This window comes from Drosophila bipectinata, chromosome XL, assembly GCF_030179905.1.
Source record: "Drosophila bipectinata strain 14024-0381.07 chromosome XL, DbipHiC1v2, whole genome shotgun sequence".
Lineage (NCBI taxonomy): Eukaryota > Metazoa > Arthropoda > Insecta > Diptera > Drosophilidae > Drosophila > Drosophila bipectinata.
In genome coordinates, this window is record NC_091734.1 from 12,565,568 (window position 1) to 12,583,056 (window position 17,489).

The following is a 17,489-nucleotide window of genomic DNA, read 5'->3' on the forward strand; positions in this document are numbered from 1 at the left end:
TCAAGAAAGCGAAGCAGGCAAAGCCAATCGCTCAAAAAGAAGCCGCCACAATGTGAGCCATTGTAGATAACCTTTCCCCGACGCAGACCTTCCCAGTGCCGAGTGGAGCAAGATAACCTTTATTTATTTGGCCACATTGGCAGCTCTTTATGGAAATATACTCTTAGCTATTTATATACGACTTTTAGGTGCTTAGTAGTTGGGAAAAGTGCATTATAAATTATGCATAATATGTATCTATTTTTGGCCAAGTATGAATATTATTATTATCAAACAAATATTTTAAATATTACTTGGATTAAAAATATTCAGCTACTACCTTTTGGGCCACCAAACCTAACACTTTAGGCCAACAAGCAGGTATAACCTTTGTTTTGCCAATTCGCATATAAACCATGAATTAACCCACGATTTGGCCCAAAAACGCAAACACAAAAACGAGAACAGAATCTGGCTAGGGTGTGGGGGCAGTGGACAGCTTATGGACCGCACTGTGGCATTTCGAGAGGAACAGAGCTTAATTCGCAGGACCTTTGACCTTTGTCGAGAGGACCTCATTTGCATGTGTGTTCGTATGTGCGGAGACATATGACAAACGACCAAAAGCAAAACAAATACAAAAAAATCCGAGAAAAAAACGAAACTAAGGGAAAGGTGAATTTTGGATGCTCTTCGGGATATACATATTTAAGATAGTGGCCTGAAAGAAGGTAAAGATCAATATTAAGAACTTTTAGATAGTATAGTGTGAATAAAAGGTCATAAGGAGAAAGGGACAAGCGGACAGAAGCATAGACCGACAGTAGACAGTAGAAGTTTCAACAAAGAAAAGCACCCAAAACTATAGTATACTAAGTTAGTATTAATAAGAGATACAAAATGTTACGGACAAACAAACTACCGGACAGATGGCAATACAGACAAGGCTTATACAAACTTTTTAAATAATATTTATCAAAATAAAAACTCAAGTATCTAAAGACTTCTCAAAGGAAAACATTCTTAAAAAAACAAAATAAAAACTTCGGGAAGAAAGAAAGCTTATAAACACTGACCGTTAAAGGAAAATAAGATTATTCGTAAGATAAAAGTAAGGTTTCTATCGGAAAATAAATGTACTATATGTATGTACATATAAAGCAAATAGCGGGTGTGTTGGCCAAGTTTAACCAAGCTCTTACAACATGAATTTTAAGAAAAGTTTTTCTATAATATAACACTTCCAATCGTCAAGTTTTATGCAATTTTAAGAATATAGAAGACCCCATATGGACCCTGGAGGTGATTCCGATAGATAATCTCTATATAGATAATCGCGCCCACGGGCACCCCCCAAATCCCTGAGAACAGTGTTAATCAATGGGTAAGAAATCTTGATTCTATCTTAATTCTAATTCTATCTTGATTCTAATTATTAACATCTTTTTTATACCCTTGCAGAGGGTATTATAATTTTGGTCAAAAGTGTGCAACGCAGTGAAGGAGACATCTCCGACCCTATAAAGTATATATATTCTTGATCAGGATCACCTCCTGAGTTGATATGAGCATGTCCGTCTGTCCGTCTGTCCGTCTGTCTGTCCGTCTGTCTGTTTCTACGCGAACTAGTCTCTCAGTTTTAAAGCTATCGTCTTGAAACTTTGCACACACCCTTCTTTCCCTTGCACGCAGTATATAAGTCGGAACGGATCGGCCGACTATATCCTATAGCTGCCATATAACTGATTGATCGGAAATGGTATAACTTTTGTGTTTTTAGAGTTAGAGAGTTCAAATTTGACATGAGAGCTATTTTTGGCAAAACATTGCGTCATGCAATGCGTCATGCAATTTCATAAGGATCGGCCGACTATATCCTATAGCTGCCATATAACTGAACGATCGGAAATGACCCAACTTTCGTGTTTTTGAAGATAGAAAGCTGGAATTTAATACAGCGTTCTATTTTTTGTCAGTTAATCCAACCTACCGCATTTCATTAGGATCGGCCGACTATATCTCATAGCTGCCATATAACTGAACGATCGGAAATGGTATTTGGTAGAAATATCAACTTTCGTATTTTCGAAGATAGAAGTTTGGGACTTTTTTTAGATTTTGTATTGTAATAAATTGGATTATATATTCCTATTCCCATAAGGATCGGCCAACTATATCCGATGTTTGCGATATATATCCGGTTTTAACTGCAAGGGTATATAAACTTCGGCTCCGCCCGAAGTTAGCTTTCCTTTCTTGTTTTTTAATTTTTTAAGCCCGATCTGTCCTGCTCAATTAAAAAGCTGACACTCAATGAATTGAAAAAAAATGCCAAAAATGTATAAAATAATTAATTTCATTATTGTCAGGACAAACAAAAACGAAAAAGGGGGTTTTTCCACTATTTTAGAGGGTTTTGTGATTTTGACCAGCCATATCCTAGGCAAGTGATAAAAATAGCTTCCAATGAATGAAGTTAACCCATAGTAACGGCCCTGAAAGTAACGTTTTCAAAATATTTGCTCTATAAACCGGTTCGGTTCCTCCGAAAATCAGTTGTTTCCTATCTTTTAGGCAGTTAGGACCTCATTTTTTCTTTTATTCATTTTCGATTTCTATAATTGAAATTTATTTACCATTTATGATTTTTATTTATTCATAACTAATACGTTTTGCTAAAAATTGCAATCGGAGTGCAGTCGGAAAATCAGTTTTCAAGTTCGGATGAATTATAAAAAAAATATTCAATTCAATTCAATTTATTTACTCAAAAAACTTAAATTATAAAAAGTGCGTGATACTAATATGGAATAGATATTTAAGAGTCCAGGAAAAATACCTTATCAACTTAGAATAGACAATGGGTAGTGACAAATTGTTTAGTGTTTCCAATATTAAAGTGTGCGGGAAAAATACAAAAACCGCTTACAATTTCTTAACCTACATAAATAAAAAATTTAGGTCTAACTTAACACTAAAAGTTATAATCTAAGGCTAGATCGTTTAAATGAGGGTACGTGGCATTCTGACATCTTAAGTAGAAACAATAATGTCCTGACAATAATGAAATTATTTTATACATTTTTGCCATTTATTTGCAATTTATTGAGTGTCAACTTTTTAATTGAGCAGATCGGGCTTAAAAAATTAAAAAAAAAAAAGATGTTAAGATGGCATTTCGCTATATCTGCCCAGCAGGTGCACTATAAAAAAAAAATTATTGCTTGGAAAGAAGGTGTAAAGAGTTCGAACCGTGATTTTCACCCTTTTAATGGTTTTTTTTTTATATATGGTCGCCAAATTTCCCAGTTGACATAAGTATTCCCTAGCTTGATTGCTCCATTGGGAATGTAGATATTTTTCCGTTTCTTGTAAAGTAGTTGCCTGGGTTTTATCAGAGTTCACGAGGATTTTCCATTTTCGGAAGTATAAGTTAGTTTGTTCAAACGCTAGAGTTCATTTGTTGGTGATATCCGAAGATAGTCTACCTGAGCCGAGAACCGAGAACGACCGAGAAATTATATGATGGAAGTGTTCCAAAGATCTATGGACTCATCAGATCTCCTTAGCTCTAGCATTTATATTAAAAAAAGGTCAGTTCGACATAAAAAACAACCCCTTCCGCAAATCGTAATTGAACTCTTTGCAGCACCCCAGCAAAGTGATATTCCTAGTACCAGAAAATGAAATAAATCCATTTTCATTTGAATTAGCCGTAGATAACGATTGGACACATTTCATTTCAATCTCATTTGTCTTTGCTAAAGCACAATGTTTTAATATTAATGTTTTAATTAATATTTAAGCAAAAATTAAATCCATGTTTATTATAAATAATAAAAATCTGTATAATATGTATGAAAATAATTAACATAGGTACAAAAAACAAAATCTAATTTCAGATAATGTATACGTTACTTAAAACATTGGTTAAACATTATAATGGTGTATTATTAAAATATGCCAAGTTTCATTAAGCTTCTATCATGTGCATAGGGAAAACATCACCAGTGTCTGTGCTAGAACGTTGGACCGGCGAGCTGGGTAGCTGGCGATTTCAGCTTTAGCTCCATGTCTGGTCTAAGTAAATAGTATTTTTGATGATTTACCTAAAATTCTTGATCTTATATTTTTCAATAACGTGGCTAATAGTAAAGTAGAATTATGCAATTAAGTCCATGTGATATGCACCACAAGCCGTTAGTAATTCTTATTGAGTTTTATGGTTTTTTGCCTTCTGCTTTACCCATTCCATATCGTCATCTGAATGATACTAACTTGTCACTTACTAATGCGTCTATTTCAGCTTTTGATTGGGTTTACCTTTTTTCGGATGGCTCAATCGATATTTGTTATACTAAATTCTTGGTTGCCATTTTTAATATTATTGATACAAAGAACCTATGGGCTTCCCTGGTATACAAAAGGTTTAAAAAACTTTAAAAATAGAAGGGATAAGCATTAGAAACGACTTATAAAGATCACCCCGAGATAAAGGGAAGCCCCGAGAGGGGAGCTGTACGTTTCTTTAAGGGGGGACATCTGATTAACAGGCGAAACAAAAGCGAATTTTCTGGATTTTTTTTTAGCCAAATGAAAAAGCCAATCGAAAATTTGTTAAAGAGGTTTTATTATATTATATTTAAAGTAAAAATTAATTTTATTTTAAAAATTTTAAATTTTTAAATAAATCGAAAACAAAATGGCGGCTCTGCAGCCTTTATTCGTAGGGCCTATTTTTTTAAAGGGGGTCCATGGCCGAACAGCTAACATCCTTAATTTTTGATCAAGAACAAAAAATCAAAATTGGTCAGTTTCTGTACATCAACGGCTATCGACACACGTAGGATTTTTTTGATATATTAATTTTTTGCAAAATGGTGAGTGATTGAAAAAAATTTTCAATTTTCACGAACAAAAAATGTCACAAAATTGTTGATAAAAAAAAAGTAAGCAATAGAAAAAAAAAATAGTGTCAAAATTTTAGATCGTTAGGTTAAGAGTTGTTCGAGTTATGTGTCCGGCCAACTCTCAAAAAACGTTTTCGAGAAAAACGCGTTTAGAGTTTTAAGTACAGTGGGATATTCCTGTGAGGCATCGCCGTAGAATGTAACATTTCGACACTTTTGCCGGACTCTATCTTTTGATAAGTCATTTTTAAAACTCTAAAGAATTTTTAAAGCGAAAAAAAATATTTTTGATTTTCTCAAAACTCTACTCAGATGTCCCCCCTTAAGTACACTGGCAGCTTTGACTTTTGTCCATAACGTAGTCGCTGATAACATTCTTTACCCTTTTTGACTGGGACTTATTAATTTCAATGTTTCTAAGGGAATCTTCGTACTTTTGCCCCCTTTCCGATCAAGTATCACATCATCTTTTAAATGAGCTCTTTGATATTTTAACTCTTTGAACTCTGATCATGAATATACATATAGGGTCGGAGATGTCTCCTTCACTGCGTTGCACACCTTTGACCAAAATCATAATACTTATAAAAATAATTATAAAAGGTTATAGTTTTTGGTCGTAAAAAAGTAACTTGTTTGACCTTTATTCATCGTATTGTTGATACATTCCAACCTATAGCATTGAATTGCATTGCAATTAAGCGGATTTTCGGAAATATCATCTCTATGCACGCCACTTTTGGAATCCATGGAGCTCCACGGAATATGGAGGAACAAAGCCACCACAATCCATTTGGTCAATGATGCGACCCAATTCCTGAGATTGTGTGGAGTTCGAAGACCCTGACTCGGCTAACATTTGTTTTGCAGTTGCTCGTTGGCTTTCGCAGAATGTGGAGGCTGCACGACGAGTTCTGGTACTGATCTTCTGATAAAAGGGAGCATCGATTCCGTGCCAGTACACGTACTTGGCGCAGCTATCCTTTAAATCCTTGATGTCCGGAATAAATGTGACTCGCAGAGAAGCCATGTCAGACAACAACATCTCTTTGTTCTAAAATAAAGAAAAATATAAAAAAATAAAGGATTGAAAAGTATGAGTCTTTGGGGGAAAACGTACCATATCGGCACCTCCAATATGTCCTCGGAGCTTGAGAAGGTTGTTTCTGTCCTCCTCCAGGTTACTCTCCATATCTTTCACTATTTCGGTGGCATTCTCAATCCTTTGCGTCAGCTCCGTGAAGAAATGATCAATAATCTTTATTTGCTCCTCGTAGCTTTTCTTTTGATTCCAATGAACTATTTCGGTGATACCAAACGCGGCAAAGGCGGCGATCAAGCCCAGTGCAGCACCAATCGGTCCAAAAACCAGGGCACCGATCGCACTAAACAAGGCGCCAACGAATAAGGCAATTCCTGTCTTCACTAACACCGCATTGTTTTCGATCCTCTCCTTCAGTTCCGCCTTTTGTTTGCCATATAAGCCCTCTGGACCGAAATCGTCGTGGACATCATGCAACATCTCTCGAAACGCATTTTTGAGCTGAGCAGTTCTGAATTGGACTTTGGTGAGGAGATCCAAAGATTTTCCGGTTTTTTCGAGGCCCGATTTTAGAGTTGAAGCTGTCAAGCTCCAGATTATATTCCTATTCGTTTCCGACAGGTTGCAGTCCCCAATTTTATCGATGAAGATATTGAAGGTGCCGTTGACGGAAATGCACCACTCGAAGACTGGGTCCACACAGTTTTTGTAGGTGAGACGGGCTTCGGAGTTTAAAGAGCGAATCAAAGGCAGCTTGACCTTGGCTTTGCCCTTGTATCCCAACATGGCTTTATCAATCCCATCGACGGCCTCCTGCAGCTGCGCAAACTTCACCTTCCTGTCGAACTCGGCTTGATATTTCACCAGGATTTTCGACAAACTTTCTATTCCTTTTTTGATATCAAGGTCGATCTCATCGCACCTGGCAAAGAAAGGACAAAAGGCACAAAATGCAAGTGCCGTTGCCAAAACGACGGCAGAAGGATCCTTTCCCATGATTGATCAAGAAGGATTAATCCACTGGCGAGGAGCTGACTGGTGCTTCCCTGACGAGAGAAGATTTACTATTGTTTTCGAAATGCACGACTTTCGGTGTTATATATGTATACCCAGAGAAAAACTCAGATTTCGCGAAGCTTCAATATTCAATGTAGACAGTCTCCTTATCTTTTAAGAGAGACGGAAGATGGGCTCAGCATGAGTATGGCTTAGAAACTTTTTGGGAATTTTGAAACAATAAATTTAAGTATTTACTGATAGTAATATTTCTGGACACAGCAATATGGGCAATTCCATAATGTCGCACGGGACATTTGTACGCTTTCAAATGCAGAAAAAAGTTAAAATAAAAAAGATTCATACTTTCAAAATGTGTTTAAATTATGTTTAACAATTGTGTTTAATAAATTGTTTCCAAAAATAGAATCTGTATTAAATTCCAGCTTTCTATTTTTAAAAACACGAAAGTTGGGTCATTTCCGATCGTTCAGTTATATGGCAGCTATAGGATTTAACATTAATAGGTTTAACATTATCAAAAAACATTTGATTCATTTCACCTTATCGTTTTCGAAATATGTGCAAAAACCCCTTGGAGGTTGTAGGCGAATCTGAAATATGTACAATGTACATACCCTTGCCATACAGGTCTGATATATATCGCGAATATAGGATATAGTTTGAATTGTTGGATAGTATATGGTTATATATGTTCATTAAGGAGTCGGAGATGTCTGGGTTGCGCATTTTCGACCAATATTCTAATACCCCCCGATATTTATCCACACACATGAATAAGATACATTCCTTAAACCAAAATAAGAATACTCTTTGACAGAGTATTGGGGGAAAAAAAATAAAACAAGAAAGCTAACTTCGGGCGGAGCCGAAGTTGATATACCCTTGCAGTTACAACCGCATATATATCGCAAACATCGGATATAGTTGGCCGATCCTTATGAGAATATGATAATATAACCCAATTTATTATAATACAAAATCTAAAAAAACGTAACAAACTTATAGATATAGATATAGAATTCCTATGTTGGTATTTCTACCAAAAACCATTTCCGATCAATCAGTTATATGGCAGCTGTAGGATATAGTCGGCCGATCCTTATGAAATTTGGTAGGTTGGATCAACTGACCAAAAATAGAATCTGTATTAAATTCCAGCTTTCTATTTTTAAAAACACGAAAGTTGGGTCATTTCCGATCGTTCAGTTATATGGCAGCTATAGGATATAGTCGACCGAGCTATTTTTGGCAAAATAATACGACCTACCAAATTTCATAACGATCATAACGACATACAATGAATGCAAGGAAGAGTTCAAACATGAGTAAGAAATATTTATTTTACTAAAATTAAATCAGATTCAGATTTAGAATAGACAATAACAGCTATTTTATAAGCATTAAAATATCTTTTTAATAAATACTTCCTCAGAATCACATCCTCCAACCGAAAACCGTTAGAAAAGTAACGCTTTTCAACACTTGAAAGTGACTAGGCTGTTAGCCAAGTCTCGAACCAACAACTCCGAAAATACCTTTGAACTTTTGTCTAACATAATATCCTCTGTAAACACACTCAAGGATGTGCTAAAAATTGAGTGGAAAGTTCCAAGGAGCTTTAGCAAAACTCAAGCTTAGAATGAGTAGAGCTCGAATCTTTAAAGCAAAGCACAAAATGAGTAGAACTTGAAAATTTGCTCATATAATGCTTTCAAGCTTTTTTAAAACCTTTTTAAAAGTACCTCAAGCTTTAAGGACTTATTTCTGAAGTAGAACACTTTTCTTTTGGTTTATAGACCACAAAAATGATTTTCCATAAGCTCCCAAACTTTTCTATCACACCAGCAATAGATGGCGCCCTGTGATGGTAAAAGAGTCTCGTTTTTTTTTATGATTTTATATATATTCGTTTTCAATTGTTGAATTGATGGTATTGGATGGGATTGGATTGGATTGAACTCATTGATGACTTACTCATGTTGCTTTTGATTGATTGATCCGATCGATCGGCACTATTTTGTAAATTTGGGTAACTAACTGGATGAACAACGCAACTGACTAACGGTCTGCGGTTTCTGCAACTGTTGGCTTAAAGATTAATCTGTTCTAACTGTAACTGCATTAACTTAGCGATTATATAAAATATTGCATGTACACCTAGAGCGTAAAGTTAATTGAGAGGTTAACGTAACCTCGCTTAAAAGATACCATTACATTTACAGGGCGTTAACTAGGCCTAAATTAGATACAACTAATTATATTTATATATATATATATATATATATATATAGAGGGATATCGCTGGCTAGCCAAGGATCTGCAGGGAGAGCGACTGGTTGAAGAGGAAAGACAGTTCAAGAATGGAACCCCTCAATGATCCTAGGAAATGCCTTGGCTGGCCAGCGGTATGTATTGTTTAGACGACATTGCTGAAGGGGCTTTGGGTGTTGGGGGAAGGCTAAAGATTAAAAATGTGGTAGAGAAAAAGCTACGGTCTAGATGCCAAACCTAGAAGTGAGTGAGCTGAACAAGTGAGAGGCATGGGGGTGGCCTGGGAACGCGGAACGGGCACGAAGAGACGGCAGCCCGCCACCGACTAAAAACGCTGCGGCAGTATATCACTCTTGATGCCCCTCAGCGCGTGCTTCTTCTTTCGGTGCGTGGATAAGTTGCACGACTGCTTGAACGAGGCACTGCACAGTTCGCAATTAAAGCGCCGCTCCTTGCTATGCACCACCCGATGCAGCTCCATACGGGACTTGTACTTGAACTTCAGGCCACACGTCTCATAGTCGCAGACATACCAACGCTCTCCGTCGTCGGAGGATACGGCACTGCCGGCACTGGCTGTTGTACTATTGGAATCCTTAGGCAGCTCATGACTGGCACCCATCATGGCAGCTGCCAGTGGCGTGGTTGGGGCAACGGATAGACTCAGATTTGGCATACTCCCTGCCGTTTGTTGCTGCTGCTGCTGTTGTTGCTGCTGCTGTTGCTGTTGCTGGAGCACTCCTGGCGGTGTTGTACTGACGGTGGTGGAGCTACTGGCACTGGCAAATCCCGGCGTTGGCGGCGGCGGCGGCACAGGCGCCGGCACTAACTGGGGTAGGTGGTATATGGTTCCGGCAGCAGCGGCAGCTTGCATTTCGGGCGGCAGGGTTAGGCTGGCGGGTTCGATTTTGATATCAATGCCACTATTACTTCGAGAGCTTCCCTCGCCCGCTGCGGCGGCAGCAGAGGCCACTGCTGCTACAGCATTCGCATGAAGTTCGGCCATTTCCTTTGCTGCATCTCGTTGCTGTTGCTGCTGCTGCTGTTGTTGTTGCTGCTGCTGCTGTTGCTGTTGCTGCTGCTGCTGCTGTTGTTGCTGCTGTTGTTGCTGGAGGTGCTGCTGCAAGTCCGCCTCGCGCTGCTCGTCCTCAAAGTATTTGGTGGCACAATGGTACGAGGCGAGTGGAACTGCGACCGCTGTGACGCTGCTCTGGGAACCGGGAGGTCCTGGTGTCCCAGCTGTCGCCGCCGCCTCCACATCCGTCAAACAATAGCTAGAGGTTCTACTGTGTTCCTGCTGCAATCAAAAATCAACAATGAATGATACGACTGGCAGGGATAGACACGGAAATACCTTTGCAACGCCATGCAGGAAGTTGTGTTCGTCCTGGATGTGCTTCCAGAACTGATCCTGCGTCTGGAGCTCCTCCTGGCACGTGTGACAAACGATCCAGAAACTGTCCCCCGATAAGCAGAAATCACCCAGCTTTGTGTAGATCTTGTTATTCTTGCTGAGGATGCGCGGAAAACCCATGGCGTTGGTGTGGTTTCGCGTTTCTCGCTTTATTATTTGTTTATGTTTTATGTTCTCCAGGTCGCGAGCTTCACTGTATCCGGTTCGCCGGAAATTACCGACTGCATTGCAATAACGCGGCGGTATTCCTTTTATTAAGCCAGCTGGGCACACTACAGCTTCTTTTAAATAGTCCATCTCTAGTTTTTTGTTAGCCAAATTTTTTTATAATCATTTACATGAATTTTATATGTTTCTTTACTATTATTCTTCATAGTTTCTATTTCTTCTATATTTCTTAACTTCATAATATTATCGTATAACTCATAAACCATTTATTTAGAGAAATGTAAGCCCATTTTTTTTGTCTTTGTCTTTTGAACTTAGTTTAAGATTATGCTGGAAATATATGTATTTTTAAAAAGTATTGTTGATTAATATTTAAAATAAGTTTTATAAAAAATATACAATTTTTAAAAAAATCAAACATATAGTAAGTTAAATTAATTGAAAACCCTAAGTAATTTAACTTTATATTGAACCACTTTTTAACAATTTCGTTTTACCTCATTTCAAAAGATCAGATTTTTTAAATTTGTTTTTCTATAAGGAAATAACTTTTTAAGATATAGTACATCGACATACATTATTATGTATTTATTAACCCCCCATTAACCCCCCTTGCAGGCACGACAATGTCTAACCTGTTATTTTCCCGGAGAAAGTTGTTTGTAAACATTTCCCCGACAAAGTAATTTGTTATCTGATTAGCAAATATTAGCCAGCAAACATGATGAATTCCTAATTTCGTCGAGCGTTTCCGAATATTTAATTGCCTTAACTAAATCCCATTACCCAACTATGGATCATTTGTGCTGGGGCAGATCTAATTGAATTGAGTATTCGGAGTATTCAAACCTTTTCAAAAGTAACTCCCGCATTGTTCATAATCGCGGCCAGCGTGTGAAGTAACTGATTTTTTTTTTTTGCACAAAAGCATTCTCCATGACTGAGCAAAACAAATCAAATGGTTATGGGATCTATTGTTTGTTGGCCACTTTTCAGGTGACAACCACTGGGTATTAAAGAGATTCATGGGCGTATAATGAAATTGTTTATAACGAATAAATAATGGGGAGATATTTTATTTTATAGTTTAATTTCAAGATATTTATGTTCTTTAGCAGTAGTTTGAACTACTCTTTTAATACTCCTTAACCCCCTTGGGCACGTCCTTGTTTTTACCTGTTGGGCGCCCAACGACAATAAAACAAATACACTTACTCTTTTCCCACACACGCTCACACACAAGACTACCTGACGTGCGGAGGTGAAAACCAAGCAAGAGAGACGGAAATAGAGACAGTTGCAAAGACAGAGTACACTTTAAAAAATGGGAACTAAGAAAGAATATATTAAATAAGGACTTCTTAGTCCGAAATATTCCTAAAATAAAGACAGTACGAAACAATCTAGAAAAACTATGAAGTAATACACTTTAAAACACAAAATATAACATAAGTTATATATATAACTTACGTATAAATAATATAAGTATTTATAAGTAATAAATAATATATCAGAACAGTTATATAAAATAATTTTAGGACCGTAGTAATTCACTGATTAAATTTGTATTATTTTGTATTGTTAATGAATCTATATTGCTTAATCTTTGTCTTTTGCTTTAAAGTAATACCCTTAATAAGAAGGCCCTTTAAGATAAAGTTAAGATCTTAATATTTACATATATAAAAATAGTCAATTTAAATGAAATACATAATTAAAAAAATGGATTCAATTTAAGCCAAATTTTTCCCTTTTTATTGGATAATTCAAGTTTAAATATATATTTCCATATAATAATTATTTCATCTATTATTTATTTTTATGTTAATCAAAGTAATAGTTTTCAAGATAGTTTAGTCTACTTTTTAATGACAAATTTTGTTAGTTATAACCTGTTAGTCTAAGAAATTAAAAAAGTATATAAAGCAAAACAAGAATAGTATTGTAAACAAGTTATAGTTATTTATTATGAGAAATATATTAGCTCCCGAATTGTTGTCAGTGTCTTCAGAGCGAGAGAGATGGAGTCAGTGACTTTGAATAGCCCCGAAGACGAAGAATGGCTTGAATGTGAGAGTGTGCTGGTGTTTGCGTGTAAGCCGTGATGTTGTTTTTATGTGCCAGGTTAGCAGCCAGTTTGTTGCCCCTGCTCTGCCGTCTTGGCTCTGGTGGCTCTGCCTCGGTTGTACTGCCACCGCCCCCGCCCCTGCCCCTGGCAGTGTCATGTAGCCTTAACGGAGACGCCTCTGGCATTTTCATTTTCTCAACCCGAACCGAACCAAACCGAACCGAAAAAGTCATCGCAACACAAAGTCAGGCAGGCAGGCATTTAGAGGCAGCCGCGCAGCCGCAGTCGCTGCTCGAAATTCACTCTTGGCTTGGGGATTTACTTTCCGCTCTGGCTGGGCCTGGAACGGAGCTAGCCATTTCGCTGTTATTTTCGACTAGACTGCTCTTTGCTTTTTGCTAGCAGCTTAAAAAGTGAAAACCGCCCACAACCGCAACAAGCGCCACAACGTAAGCTCATCCGCACACCGTGAAAAAAGTGGACTTCAACGATAACACCTTAAAATTAGGTATCTACAAGATACAATTATTTTTCCACCACCCTCGGGCACAGGTGACAACAACAACAACGACAGCCACAAAATGCGTCAGCTGTGCGGCAGCGTCTACACCTGGAACTGTGCCGGGGAACTGTACGCCATCGAGTGCTCCTTGTGCGAGGAGCGTCCTCTGTGCGCCCTCTCCGAATTCCCGGAGCACATGGACGTCTGGCACTCGGACTGGCAGGCTCCGCTGCCTCCCGATGAAGACGCCGCTCCTGCCGCATCCTCGCCAGTTCCCCAGCCCGAGGACGAGCTCATGCAGGAGGTCCTGGCCGAGCAGGGCATCAACGGCGAGGACAATGAGCTGAAGCAGCAGCTGGTCCTCGAGCTAAACTCCAGCGAGGAGGAGCTGCTCTCGGACGACGAGGAGCTGATCGAGGAACTCCAAATTGCAGAGAGGGAGTCGCCGGGAGAACCCCCAGAAAATGTTCCGGACTCAACTACCAATCTGGAGGTCAGTAAAATTAACCATTTCAAGAAGTAGAAACAAGTATTTAAAACTGCTTTTAAATTAATAATAAAACGACTTTTTTAATCGAAATTTAATTCAAAATGAAAGAGCATTAGTGTTTTTTATTAGATAAAATGCACAGAAAGAAAGTATACAGGTATATTCTAATGATAAATTATTGAAATTTTTTGAATTTTTTGAATTTTATTGAATATTGAATTTGAATTTGAATCTTTAAATGACTTAGACGTTTTATGCACGAACTTAACTTCCAAAGTTTGTAAATAAAAAAAAAAAAGAATTTAACATTCTTTAAATTAAAATAAATTAAATCAGAATTCCCGATAAAACATATGACTATTTCTTCAATAAGTTTAATTAATTATTTCATCATAGAATTCATCAGTTTCATAGTGTTTTACAAATAATATTCTTTAGTTTACATAAAAAAAACCTTGCTTTCTTTTCTTTTAAATTAAAATTAATAAACTTTATTCTTAAAATTAAATATTTGTCTTAGAAAGTCGATCCTAAAAGTCTCGAATCTTAAAACCTTTCTAATATGTCTTGGTTTTTAAGATAATTAAAATAATATTTTGATAAATAAAATTCTAAAAATAAAATAAAACTAATATAATTCTTGATTGCCAAGACAAAGGCTATATTTGATATTTAATTACATTTTAAATCTAAAAAAATATATTTATTAAAAGGTAATTTAGAAATGAGCAGTTTTTTTTAAAACCATTTGTGTTTCATTGAAATATAAATATTTTTGTAATGCAGCTAATTGTTTTAAGATGAAATGTATAATCCTCACAAGTATTACTAATAATTCCCTTATTTAATCAGTAAATTATTATTATTATTTAAAAGGTTAGTTATAATTAAAATTAATACTAACACCAATGGTAAAGCAATGGCAGCGAAGGCCTTCAGCTTAGTATTGACATATTTTCTTATTTATTAATATTATTGTTATTATTATTAGAGAAATAAATTAGTAGTTAGAATCAGTAAATTAATTTAGAAACATATATACAAAATATTATATACTTATAATTATAATATAGCCACTTATAATTTTTTTAATATTTTGAAATACCGCCCTTCCAGGAGCCATCGTCTCCAGTTCCTGAAGGCCAACGCCTCACCACCCAGCACGTCCACCGCCTCATCGAGCTGTACCGCTCGGAACCTCGGCTCTGGAACCAGACCCACGACCAGTTCCGTGACATGGAGCTGTGCCGCGAGTCCTGGCGCCGCATCACCGAGTCCTGGAGCGCCTACTGCGGCAGGAGCTTCAGTGTGACAGACGTGCGCATCCGAGTGTCCACCCTGTGCCAGCGATTCCTCAAGCAGCGGGAGCGCCTCGAGGCGGACGGAGGAGAGCTGGACGATGCGGCCAAGTTCGTCCACTTCGACCAGCTGAGCTTTCTCTGCGAACAGCAGTCCCTGCTGAACCGGCAGAGGCACTACGTCCGGGAGAACCGCCGCCTGCTCGAGCTGTACGAGCACTATCCGGTGCTGTGGCACAACGCCCACAAGAGGATCAGATGTCCGGAGACGGTGAAGCGTCGCCACGAGGCCCTCCGCGGCCTCCAACTGGCCTTGCGGCTGTCCGGTATCAGTCTGTCCCCGGTGGTCATCCAGAGGAGACTGCAGTCCCTGAGGAAACGCTATCGCCTGGAGAAGATCAGCTATTTGCACAGCGTGGTGGCCGGAAAGCAGGCGGAATTCGTGTCCGGATTCGAGCACTACGGGGAAATGGAGTTCCTCAACAAGCACATCGATCCCTATGTGTGTGCCGTGTGTGGGAAGATCTTCGAGAACCTGGCAGGACATCAGGCTCACGTCCAAAGCGGCTGTGAGCAGGATGCCAAGACCGCGGAGGATGTTCCTTTTCAGGAGGCCAAGGATCCCATCTCGCCGGATAAAAAGGACCCTGAAAAAGAGCCGGAAAAAGCGAAGGCAACTGAGGATCTACCTTCTGTGGAGGAAGCCTGTGCTGCAGTCTCCAGTGAGCTGGACACTTCCATGGGTGGAAGTCCCTCTCTGGGGGGAGAGGACTCCACTTCCGAGGCAGCCCGTCTCCGGATGAGCCCGGAACACACACAGATCCTGGTCGAACTGTATCGGAGCCAGGTGTGCCTCTGGGACCCCAACCACCTGGACTACCACGCCCGGAAACAGCGTCGCCAGGCCTGGCAGAAGATCACCGAGGATCTCAACACCAAAACTGGACAGACTCTGAACTGGCAGCAGGTGCACCGCAAGATTATGGACTTCATAAAGTACTACAAGAAGGAGAGGACCAGAAGCCAGGAGGGGCCCAAGGAAGGCGATCCCCTGAAGGAGCAGTGGAACCTGTTCGAGGAGTTCCGCTTCTTGGACGACGTCCTGCCCATCAGCAATGAGCTGCAGAAGTCCACGAATCAGAGGGAGAGCAACCTGAAGATCATCTCGGTGTACCAGAGCTACTCCCAGCTCTGGTGCACGGATCATCCGGACTACACGAAGCGCAGGCAGCGCCAGAGGCAACTGGAGTCCTTGTGCAACCGCTTGCAGGAGGAGTGCAACATCCAGATGACGGTGGAGCGCCTGAAGAGCCGCCTCATAGACTTCCGGTGTCAGTATCGCCATTGCAAGGAAGCCCGGATGGAGGCTCTGAAGAAGTCCGAGGACTGGACGCCCACCTACGAGTTCTACGAGCCCTTGCGCTTCCTGGAGCTGCATGTGGCGCCCTTCCAGTGCCCCCGGTGTCCGGCGAACTTCAAGAGACGCACCGACTTCCTGCAGCACGAGAGGAATGTGCACACGGACGTCGAGCGCAGCCTGGACGGGGAGTTCCGCTACGTGAAGCGCCGGCGTGGCAAGAAGTTCCAAGAGGACCAGGATCAGGACCTGGACCTGACCAACGTCTGCCACATCTGCGGCCTCAAGTTCACCCTCCGCACCAGTCTGATGGCCCATTTGAGGCGCCACCTGGGCCAGAGGAGCCATGCCTGCGGCGAGTGCCCCAAGAAGTTCTTCAACTCCACGTCCCTGCGCGTCCACCAGCGCAGCCACACCAAGGAGCTGCCCTACGTCTGCGAGCACTGTGCCCGAGGCTTCGTCAATGCCAGCAAGCTGAACCAGCATGTGAAACGGCATCGCAACCAGAGGGACTTCCCCTGCAACCGATGCGACAAGGCCTTCTATACGGCCCACGAACGCGATCGGCACCTGAGGGCCCACTTGAACATTCGCGACAAGGTCTGTCCCTACTGCTCCCGGGCCTTTGTGGTGGGCAGTGCCTACTACGCCCACCTCAATCTCCACCGGAGCGAGAAGCGCTACGGTTGCGCAGCCTGCGGCAAGAGGTTCGCCCAGTACGCCGGGTTGTACAAGCACCGGAGGCGCTGCCTGCCCGCCGAGGTCATCGAGGAGTGAGCCTGCGAACTGGCCTTGACCTAATCCCTAACCCTGGAGACTGAATCACTTCTGGAATATGAAAGAGGTGACATCTAAAAACCCTACATTCCGGCCTTTTGTGTTCCAAAACCATAACAATACTCTTAGATTTAGGTTTTAAAATTATTTTTTTGTTTCAAAGATGGAGTAGAACCTGTACTTATATTAGGAT

The 17,489-nt window shown here is 40.0% G+C and overlaps 2 protein-coding genes across 3 annotated transcripts; one reads left to right on the forward strand and one right to left on the reverse strand.

The window, feature by feature from the left end:
• Window positions 1–8,424: 8,424 nt before the first annotated feature.
• ATbp ((A+T)-stretch binding protein) lies at window positions 8,425–10,840 on the reverse strand. 2 transcript variants are annotated; one of them, XM_017253565.3, is made up of 2 exons: window positions 10,577–10,840; window positions 8,425–10,516 (listed from the first exon to the last, which is right to left on the reverse strand). In XM_017253565.3, exons 1-2 carry the CDS (start codon window positions 10,754–10,756, stop codon window positions 9,548–9,550), a joined length of 1,149 nt encoding a protein of 382 aa, XP_017109054.2. In that variant the 5' UTR covers window positions 10,757–10,840; the 3' UTR covers window positions 8,425–9,547. The 2 variants fall into 2 exon arrangements, with proteins under 2 accessions (XP_017109054.2, XP_017109053.2); XM_017253564.3 differs by having other exon boundaries at window positions 8,436–10,519.
• Window positions 10,841–12,943: 2,103 nt separating this feature from the next.
• LOC108133579 (uncharacterized) lies at window positions 12,944–17,455 on the forward strand. The gene is made up of 3 exons (XM_017253567.3): window positions 12,944–13,321; window positions 13,381–13,867; window positions 14,981–17,455. The coding sequence occupies exons 2-3, from the start codon at window positions 13,454–13,456 to the stop codon at window positions 17,294–17,296; spliced, it is 2,730 nt and encodes a 909-aa protein (XP_017109056.3). The 5' UTR covers window positions 12,944–13,321; window positions 13,381–13,453; the 3' UTR covers window positions 17,297–17,455.
• The last annotated feature ends 34 nt before the right edge of the window (window positions 17,456–17,489 follow it).

What these genes read in the sequence shown, in the direction of transcription:
- ATbp (XM_017253564.3), bottom strand. Translation starts at nt 10,756, where the DNA reads ATGGGTTTTCCGCGCATCCTCAGCAAGAATAACAAGATCTACACAAAG. An exon ending in TCCTGCATGGCGTTGCAAAG is followed by an intron (nt 10,520 to 10,576) that starts GTATTTCCGTGT and finishes TTTTGATTGCAG; the next exon opens with CAGGAACACAGTAGAACCTC.
- LOC108133579 (XM_017253567.3), top strand. Translation starts at nt 13,454, where the DNA reads ATGCGTCAGCTGTGCGGCAGCGTCTACACCTGGAACTGTGCCGGGGAA. An exon ending in ACTCAACTACCAATCTGGAG is followed by an intron (nt 13,868 to 14,980) that starts GTCAGTAAAATT and finishes CCGCCCTTCCAG; the next exon opens with GAGCCATCGTCTCCAGTTCC.